General features: G+C 51.9%; 1 protein-coding gene across 3 annotated transcripts; it reads left to right on the top strand.

Moving 5' to 3' along the window:
* The first annotated feature begins 2565 nt into the window (after window positions 1-2565).
* Window positions 2566-9698, top strand: Dnajb2 (DnaJ heat shock protein family (Hsp40) member B2). 3 transcript variants are annotated; one of them, XM_070016543.1, is made up of 9 exons: window positions 2568-2941; window positions 3377-3486; window positions 5053-5106; window positions 5271-5393; window positions 6069-6161; window positions 6371-6473; window positions 6629-6699; window positions 7439-7639; window positions 9531-9698. In XM_070016543.1, exons 1-9 carry the CDS (start codon window positions 2877-2879, stop codon window positions 9611-9613), a joined length of 903 nt encoding a protein of 300 aa, XP_069872644.1. In that variant the 5' UTR covers window positions 2568-2876; the 3' UTR covers window positions 9614-9698. The 3 variants fall into 3 exon arrangements, with proteins under 3 accessions (XP_069872635.1, XP_069872644.1, XP_069872654.1); XM_070016553.1 differs by having other exon boundaries at window positions 2569-2941; window positions 8790-9698; XM_070016534.1 differs by having other exon boundaries at window positions 2566-2941; window positions 7439-9698.
* The last annotated feature ends 389 nt before the right edge of the window (window positions 9699-10087 follow it).

Here is a 10087-nt window from a genome sequence, read left to right as displayed (position 1 = left end):
GGCTATAACAGGAAGCCTAAAATTGGCAGATTTCAGTCCAGGCACTTGCCTGGATAGGATGTAAAACCCTATTTCAGAAAAAGCAGCACAAAAAAGATCTGGAGGCATGGCTCATCTGTATGAATACCAGTCTAACCAGTAAGGCCCTGTGTTCAAACCCCAGCACAAAAAGAGAGGGAGAGAAAGGGAGGAGAAAGGGAGAGAGGAAGAGAGAGAGAGAGGGAGAGGGAGAGAGAGGAAGTAGGGAGAGAGAGAAAGAGACAGACAGAGAACACCAGAGAAGAGAAAGGAGAAAAGAAAACACAGAGACTTGGAAAACTTTGGTGTGATCTAACCTATTTTCCTCTTATACCAAACCTAAACCCTCAGTGTTTGCATCTATCAGTACTCTTATTGTAAACAGCAGACACTTAATTCTTTCAAATTAAAAAAAGTGACAGGGGCTGGGCAGGTAGCTCAGTGGTAGAGTGCCTGCCTTGCATGCATGAGGCCCTGGGTTTGATTCCTCAGCACCACATAAGCAAAAAAAGCCGGAAGTGGCGCTGTGGCTCAAGTGTTAGAGCGCTAACCTTGAGCTGAAGAGCTGAGGGACAGTGCCCAGGCCCAGAGTTCAGACCCCACGACCGACAAAAAAAAAAAAGCAACAAATTCCCCTGCCCTCTTCTCCTCTTCCCGCCCCCCGCGCCAAAAAACCCTCCTAAAACAACCTACATGACATTAGCAACACATGGAATTGCATATATTAATATGAGATTGAGAAAACAAGGCTCACCACACAGGCAAGCACCTAAGGAAAGGTCAGGGTAAAGGCAGCCTACACAGATCGTTGTCCACTCACTCTGTCTTGGCCTTCCCTCAGAAGACACTGAGGCTGACTTTCCTCCTCCAGACACTAGAGGCTGCTGCGGAGCCCATGACAACCATCTTCATACAGAATCAAATTCTCAATTACCCATACCTGCTTCCTTAGACCTTGCTCCAGATTGAAAGTCCTAGTTAGCAGTCCTGATTAGCAGTGTTTTTTTGTTGTTGTTGTTTGTTTTGTTTCTTTGTTTTTTGTTTCCCCTACACCCTTAAATCCAGGAATTCTGGGAGAGTTCCAAGCTTTGTGGTAGATGGCCTACCTCCCATTAGGGCCCATGCAATGGAAATTCCCCAAATGTAGGCAAGAGGTTCAGATTAAGGGCAGCCAGGAAATCAGGACAAATACATACTGCCTGCTCTCAAATCCCACTCAAGCTCTTCTCTTTGGTGAAGTCTCCCAGGTCACCCACTCTGAAACACTTTTCTGGATTCATATAACCATTACTCCTTGTGTAAATTGTGATGCCCGAAGGGATTGTAATGACAACACCTAGTATGTACTATGCTTCTTTGGGCTTTCAAACAACCCTAGGTGTTACTTATATTTAGGTAGAAAAAAAATCCTCATAGCTTCTCCAAGTCACAGAGCAGTGCCAGCTTGCAAATCCAGGTCTACCTGTTCCCATAGCCCTGGGGTTACCAATGGGTTAGACTGATGGGCTACTATCAAGTTTCATCTTGATGGAGGCAGTAATTGGGCCACATTCTTTCTTCCTTCTTCTTCTTCCTCCTCAACTAACTCTGTCTATTGGTCAGATGCTATATAGCAGGAGCCAGCTCTGGAAGGTTCCCTGTCTCCTGACGTCTGGACTTCATGAGACTCATTTTGTGGTGGAATTGCCCTATTCAAGATTGGTGGACAAAGAAAACCTTTGAATGTGCGTGTTTTCTGGCTTAACGTCCCCTTTAACCTAACCACTCTCAAATATGTCACAATTGTCACCAAGAGGCTCCTTATTTAAGTCATCCAGTAGATATTTCTGAACTCTGACTAGTTGACTAGTGCCATATATACATGTGGGGGGGGGGGAGGGCACAACTCTAGTCCTGCCTGTGAAATTTACATTCTAGTGGAGGGGGGGCAAATGACAATCCAATAAATGCTAATTTGTGGCTCTGACAAGCCTGATGAAGGGAACGCCAGAGGATGATGCTATAAAAAGCAGGTCTGACCTACTCTGGGAAGCCAGGGCAGCCTCTTTTGAGGAGCTGGAGCAGGGATCTGAAGAAGGGGAGGGGCTAGGCCCTGGTGGGGGCGGGGAGAGGGGAAGAGTCCTAGAGGTGATGGCCTCCAGTGAGTACCCACGGATCACCGAGCTTGTTTACTGAGGAGGAGCCGAGGGCCGAGGGGCCGGCCGCCCCGATCGCTGAGCTGCTGTGGCTCCGGGGTGGATCGGAGTGCGTCACGCGCGTGAGGATGGAGCGGGCTGCGGCCTCCCCCTCCTCTCCCCCGCCCCCTCCCCCCTCACCTGAGCATGACGAAGCGGGACTGCGAACCCCAGCCAGCAGGCTCCGCCCCCATCTCCCAGCAGCCCCTGCCGCGGCCCTCCCCGCCACGGCCGGCCCAGCGGGCGTCTCGCCGTCTCTAGTAGTTTCTGTGCCGCTGACGCACGCTTGCGCGCACAGCTGGGCCCGGCGCGTCCTACGCAGCCGCCGCGCGAGCCGGGCTGTCGGTGCCAGACGGTTCCCCGTGGGGGGCAGGGGCGGGACTCCCGGCAGGGGAGGGGCGGCCTGGGCTCGGTCTGGCTGCTGGCATTGGGGAGCTGCGATCGAGCCCTCCCGGCCTGCGCCCGGATAGTGCTGCGCACAGGCTTGCGGGGGCCGATAAGGCTGCGGGAGGAGCTTGCGCACCGGCTGCACGCCCGGCCCGAAGGTCCCGCTTCTACTTGCGGACGCCTCCCGCATCCCCCTTCCTGGGGGCCCCGGCCGCAGCGAGGGGCTGCGGTTCCTCCCACCTTCCTCCTTCTTTCCTCTAGCCCGGTGGAGGCCCGCCTGACGACTGCCAAGTTGCCATGGCATCCTATTACGAGATTCTAGACGTGCCGCCAAATGCGTCCGCCGATGACATCAAGAAGGCGTAAGTGCCTCCGTCGGGCATCAGGACATCTCTCACCCTCCCGGCGCCCTCGCGCCCTGGGGGGAGGAAAGGGGACCCCTGGAGAGAAGGAGCAGGTCCTGAGAGGGAAGAAGTGCTGGGAGGGGGGGGATCCTTACCCCGCCTGTCCCCCCAGCTCTTTCTTAGCAAAGATGCCTGACTTGGTGTGAGGGGGAGGGCCAGGGTCACTGCCCCCTCTGTGGTGTCACAGGTGGCCCCATCCAGTGAGCCCAGAGAGGCCTCATACATGCATTCCTAGCCCTGGCGCAAGGGGAGAGAGAAGTCCGTGGAAGATGGCTGCAGAGCATCTGGGGTGGACTGGAATCCTAGCGCTGAAAGGCGTTGGAGGGCTAGGGGAGATTTCAGATGGGAAATGTCCGCCTTGGCTGACCCTCACTCCACACTTGATGTTTGCAGGTACCGGCGAAAGGCTCTGCAGTGGCACCCAGACAAGAACCCTGATAATAAAGAAGTTGCTGAGAGAAAATTTAAGGAGGTGGCTGAGGCCTACGAAGTGCTGTCTGACAGTAAGGCCTGGGGTCAGGCAGGGTCCAGCACATCCTCTCCCCTCACTTCATGCCCCAGTTCCTTCTTTCCCAAAGCCAGGCATCTGCCACCCCAGTCTCATTCATGATTTTTTTTTTCCAACCTGACATTTAAGTGTTCCCTCCCACAGAGCCATTCTGTCTGCCCTTCCAGGGCCTCAAGAGCAGCAGGGAAGGGAACAAGCAGGCCACATAACCATGTGATTAAACTTCCTAGATACCAGGCCTTGGTTATCTCTTTGGGTTCTCACAGCCATCCTGCCAAGCAGGTTTTTATCAACCCCATTTTACAGACTAGGAAACTGAGGCTGAGAGAGGTAACTTGCTCAAGGTTACATGGAGCTAGAATATAAATCCAGATATTTTCTTTTTTTGTAGAGCCAGGGTTCAAATATATACGTACATACCCATACATATATGTACGAGCACATATGGGGCTGGGAAGATGGCTCAGTGGTAGAGTGCTTGCCTTGCATGCCTGAGGCCCTGGGTTCGATTCCTCAGCACACATGAGCAAAAAAGAAAAAAGCCGGAAGTGGTGCTGTGGCTCAAGTGGTAGAGCGCTAGCCTTAAGCTGAAGAGCTGAGGGACAGCGCCCAGGCCCAGAGTTCAGGCTCCACGACCGGACCCCACCCCCCCCCAAAAAAAAAGTACGGGCACATATATGTATACGTATGCATATATATATATGCACACACACACACACATATATATATATGGATGGTTGTGTGGGCATATATATGTATATACGTACGTGTGTATGTGTGTAGTACTGAGGTTTTAACTCTGGGCCTTACACTTGCTAAGTAAATGCTGTCTGTAGATCTAGGCAAGGAAGGGAATTACCACTGAGCTACATCTCTAGTGTCAGGTCTGTTTTTACATTCATTCATTCATTCCAAGATATTCTGGCCTGTTGTAGTGGTATGTGCCTCTAATCCTAGTACTTGGAATTTAGAGGCAGAAGAATTTTAAGTTTGAGGCCAAACAAACAAATGTTGAAGCAACAAAAATCCAGAAAGTATTTATTAAATACTGCAGCACTAGGCACTTGTTGGGTACTAGAAAAACAGTAAGGACAAGCAGGCACTGTTCTTACCTAAGAGTGCATCATATTTTAGTCAAGGAAGAATGATGCTAACCACATAATACACCGACAGGATCACAGGAGAGCAGCAGAGTGATATGCTACAGAAGGTTTTTGTTTTGCTCACAGAAGGACTCTCAGCAAGGGATATTAGGTTAAGCTGTTATTAATGACAGTAGTAATTGCCTGATGTTTACTTTTTAAGGAGCTGGGGATTGAACACAGTGCTCACACAGGCTACACAAGTGCTCTTCATTGAGCTATACCCCCAACCCCTAGCTGACATTTGTTGAACTGTGTGTTAGGTACTATGCTAAGCTGTTTGCGTGCATTGTCTCAGCTCTCACAACAGCCCATGTAGGTGCTGTTTAGTCTCTAGGAAGACTGTGAGGCTTATTCTGGCCTCAGAAGAAGGCTATCATCCCAGGAGGAGGGAGATGTGATCAGGTCTCTTTTTCCAGAGCACAAACGGGAGATCTATGACCGCTATGGCCGGGAAGGACTGACAGGGGCAGGTAGGTGGACTAACAGAAATGAATGGAAAGGATTTGGGGAGGTGGGGTAGGGAAGATTCTTGTATAACTGCTTTCCCTGAGGCTGCTGGCCATGCCTTAAGTGAGCTCCCCTAGCCGAGAGCCAGATGTACAGCTAAGCCCCTTCCTCATCCTGTCTCTTATAGGAACTGGTCCATCTCGCGCAGAAACTAGTGGGGGTGTGCCTGGCTTCACCTTTACCTTCCGGAGCCCTGAGGAAGTATTCCGGGAATTCTTTGGGAGTGCAGACCCTTTTTCAGAGCTCTTTGGTGAGTAAACTAAGGAAGGTTCCAGATGACAACCCCTCCCCTTCTTTAGGGCGGTACTCCATCAGCTGGGGAGCCTTGAATAGCTGAGAGACAAGTGGAATTCCACAGGCTGAAGATTTTGTGTCATGGGCATGAGTCCAGCAAGAGCTAGGACAGAAACTCACACATGCCAGAACCCACATGACCTACTAGAGATACTTCACAGACTGGCCTTATTAAATGACAACAAGAACACATTGTTAGGCCTCCACAACAACAGCCACCATGGGAGCAAGCCTAAAAGCATCATGTGACAATGATGGTTGCATTGCACATAACAAAACAGACAACACTTTTGGGGATGATTAATTTGGGTCAAGTATTTTATATCTCCTAGCCTGGCATCGGTGGCTCATGCCTGTAATCCTAGCTACTCGGGAGCTGAGATCTGAGGAGCACGGTTCAAAGCCAGCCTAGGCAGGAAAGTCTGTGAGACTCTTTTATCTCCAATTAACCACAAGAAAAACAGAAGTGGCGCTGTGGATCAGGTAGAGCACTTGCCTTGCGCTGAAAAGCTGAGTGACGGCCCAGGCCCCCAGTTCAAACCCCATGACCAAAAAAAAAACAAAAAGCAAGGCTCACACATATTTTGGAAGAAATCTACCAATGGCTAATGAATCCCCTGACTTGTTACAGATGAGCTGGGCCCCTTTTCAGAGCTGCAGAACCGGAGCGCTCGACACACAGGCCCTTTCTTTGCCTTCTCTTCCTCCTTCCCTGGGCACTCGGGTAAGCACTATCCCTTTCCATTTTGTGTAAGGTCAGAGTCCCGGATCCCCTAGTGTCAGCTTGTCTTTTTTGCTAGCCTGCCTCCTTTACTGCAGAGCCCTGCCACCTGCTGGGCCTGGAAACACTTAAGGTTCCTGGCCTTTGGTAACTAGCAGGTGGCCCACAGCCTCGCCTAACAGCCTCTCCTCTGCCTCCTTTGTCCCAACCAGAATTCTCCTCCTCATCTTTCTCCTTCAGCCCTGGGGCTGGTGCTTTCCGCTCTGTTTCTACGTCCACCACTTTTGTTCAAGGACACCGCATCACAACACGCAGGTGAGTACTCTTCTAGGGTTATTTAAGTAGAGAGGTCCGGGATGAGAGGTGGAGAGATGAGCTCTTTGCAAAAAAAAAAAAAGTATGTCCTTCCCATTGTTAGTGGCCAGAACCTGGACTGTCTCCATTTAATAACTGTTTGCTATTTCTTGCAGAATCATGGAGAACGGGCAGGAGCGGGTGGAGGTGGAGGAGGATGGGCAGCTGAAGTCAGTTTCAATCAATGGTGAGGAGGAGTTCCAGCACCCAGGCATGGCAGGAAGCCCCATCCCCAAACAGCTTCTCTTTAAAGCATTTGGGCTGGGCCCTAGGGAATTACAACCGCAAGCCAGACTCTGCTATCTGTGGAGTGAGGGCGTGAACAGAGGGTTCTCAGAGGGCCCAGCTAAGCAACGACCTCACCTTCCATGTGCAAAGCACTTGACTGTTTTTCAAGCACATGCACATAGATTGCATCTTTATTCTTCCTGGGGAATAAGCGGGCTAGATGGTATTTGCCCAGTTTTTATTTGTGAAGGCAGCTGCAGTATGGTTAAGTGACCTCCCACTCCTCTCTACCAAGTAATTTGTAAGGTAAGCCTGGATTCAAGCTTAGGATGCAGGATCTTGGAGCAGAATTATTCCTACCACACTGTAGTGCCCAGGATTGTCACCTTGACTACTCTTACCTCACTTCCCTGTTGAGGCTGAGAGCACTGAGCTGAGTTCATGCTGGTCTTATTTAATCATTGGACTGATTTGTGCATGTAGGTGCTATCATCATTTCTTTGAGGACCTTGGTCAAGGAGAGCCAGATGTTACCTGTTGGAGCTGAGTACCTCCTTACTCTCTGATTCTTAACGCATACATGCCAGTTACAAAGAGAGACTTTTAAGAGGTCAGGGTCATTTTGATCCTGTGAAGGGGGCCTGGCAGGTTGTCTTGTCTTGTATCTGGAGCCTCAATAGTAGCTGTGCCTTTTGCAGGTGTCCCGGATGACCTGGCACTGGGCTTGGAGCTGAGCCGTCGTGAGCAGCAATCGATCACTTCCAGGTCGGGACGCCCACAGGTCCAGCAAACCACTGTCACACGTCCCTATGATGGTGACCTTTCTGAGGATGAAGACTTGCAGCTTGCCATGGCCTACAGCTTGTCTGAGATGGAAGCATCTGGGCAGAAGCCAGCAGGTGGGCGGGGGGCACAGCAACAATGCCAGGGGCGGCCCAGGGCCCAGCACCAAGATCCCAGCACAGGGGGTACCCATGAGGGTGCAAGGGGTGAAGCAGTCAAACCTACCTCATCCCCAGAGGAGAAGGCCTCTCGCTGTCTTATTCTCTGAACACTGGCCCCGCCCAACCTGATTCAAATTCTGGCCCTGGGTCCAGCTTCCTGTCAGGAAAGCAGAGTGGAGAGTGGTCTGAGTTGCAGGATCCTGACTCTGTCTTTCCAAGTTTCCCTTCTAGACCCACTACTCTCTAGTGTGTGGATCTGGGATTTGCTGCGTTCAGCCCAGGGCTTATGGACAAAACCCAGGGTGGATGGCACCAGGACAGTGGAAGGGCCTGAGGAGTGTGGATGTATTTATTGGACAGGATGTTTCTGAGGGACACTAGTGGTTTGGATTGGGCCTTTTGTGCCCAAAGTCCTCTGCCACCTGTGTTGCTGATGGGGTCAAGGAAGGAGGACTTGGCCTAGGGTACTCTGAGCCGAAGTTGACAGCTACCCTGGGCAGTAGTGCTGGCTGACTCCTTGCAAGTCTGCTCCCCCTGTCCAGCTGTAGACCTGTACACCCCTGGGTCTGTACAGTGTTGTGCTCTGGTCATCTCTTTGCTTCTTCTCTGGTGCTCCTCTCTTTCCTCCTACTCTGCTCTGTGCAACTCCCTGTGGACCGCATTGCTTGCTTGCTTTCTTTGCTTGCTACCTAGCTTAGGACTCCCTTCCCTAAGAAGCCTCAATGTGCCTAACAAGATGCCAGGGCCAGTGGGCCCATGAGGTCTTTCAGGCAGGTTAGCTGGCTAGGCAGGAGCCTCTCAGCCAATGAGAACTGGGACTGGAGTCCATTCCTCTTTTCTCTTGCTGCCTCAGCCTACTCTGGCCATGGAACTAGGCAGAGGTGAAGCTGGCTAACCCTGAACAGGTGTAGTAGGGCCAGGGTGTCCCAGGGAAACTCTTAAGTGGGGACTATATCCCATACTACTTTCCCCACCTACTTTCCCCACCATCCATCAGGGTTCAGGGGAAGACCACAGGACCAGTCCAGGTGTGCATGCTTGGCTCCATCTTTCATGGCTTGCCCCTGACCCTCTCTCCTGTCACCCATCCCTGCTCTCTCCCCAGATGTGTTCTGAGCTGGATGTCCCGGATCCAGAGTTGCTGCACAGTTCCAACAGGACAGCGCCCTCCCCCATGTGCTGGGAGGGAACACTCCATTCCTCTCCTTCACCCATGCAGGGCATACAGCTGGGGCCTGGGTGGTGGGTGGGGCCAGTTGGGAGGCATCAGTAGTCTCAGCTTTTGAACTCCCTTCCCTAGGTGTTTGTTGCTGTCTCTTGGGGACTACATGTCCCAGAATGCAATGCATCAGGCCTCATCTCTGATCGATTGTGCCATGGGAAGTGATGTGTGATTAGGGAGCTGTGCTTTTTGGGATTTGTAGTTCCAGCCCTAGCTGACTTGTCACTCATTTTAGAGGGAGAGATCTTGTCTTTTGATTGTACTGCTAGGGGTGGTGAGAACGTGGATGAAGGGGAATGATTGGAACCTCAGTTCCCCTGACACCTCTTGCTTGCCCCAAGGTCAGAGTGGGCAGACGAGAGGCCTGCAGCATGTGGTAGAGGTTCTTTTGTCAACAGCCTGGGATCTGAGGATCCTGCCAGGGAGGCAGTGGATGGATTAGACAGGGCTTGACCCCTGAAGGCCGATGGCTGTGGGCTGGCGGAGCTTGGAAGGGAAGGCTGCCCTGGCTGGGGTGTATGTGGCTGGGGACTGCATGCAATGGGAGCACCAGGCATGCTACTGCTGGAATGGCTTTCTTTGGTCTCTGACCCTGCTGCCCATTCTTTCTCTCCATCGTCATAGATGAGCGCCTCTCCTCCTCCCTGCCTGGGGAGCCCGAGGCCAGGGAGGGTACTGGTGGAGCCAGGTGTTGCCAGACCCTGTAACATTGAACCTCAGAGATCTATCAAATCCAGCTGGGCTGAGCTCAGACTAAGGGAAACTGGAAGTCAATAAAGCCGAGTTTTGAGAGCTCTGTCCCCCGTGTTCTTGTGTTTCCTCTTTTCCAAGGTGGAAAAGGGAGGGAAGGACCCTGTGGGGAAAGTGGATGGCTTTTCAGGCCTCTCACTTCCCTTCATGCCCAAGCAGCTGGAGGTGCTAGCCTTGCCCGTAGGCATCAGAGTCTCCTCTTTGACCAGGTTGCCCTCCTCATGTTCTTGACCTTCACCTCGTAGGAGCTCACAGCTCTGCAGCCAATGTTCCCCTCATGAAGGGACCCACCTTCCAGGGCTCTGCAGCACAGCTAGCACTGGACCATGTTTAGACTTGATCAAAAGCATGGGAGCCACAGGAAGCTGTTAACACATGAGAACCTTTAAACTGAACCTCAGATGGGGACGTCAGCCCCTCGCAGGTCTTCT

This window comes from Dipodomys merriami, unplaced genomic scaffold, assembly GCF_024711535.1.
Source record: "Dipodomys merriami isolate MVZ:Mamm:240054 unplaced genomic scaffold, mDipMer1.0.p SCAF_1, whole genome shotgun sequence".
NCBI classification, from domain to species: domain Eukaryota; kingdom Metazoa; phylum Chordata; class Mammalia; order Rodentia; family Heteromyidae; genus Dipodomys; species Dipodomys merriami.
This window is presented reverse-complemented; position numbering and strand designations above follow the sequence as displayed.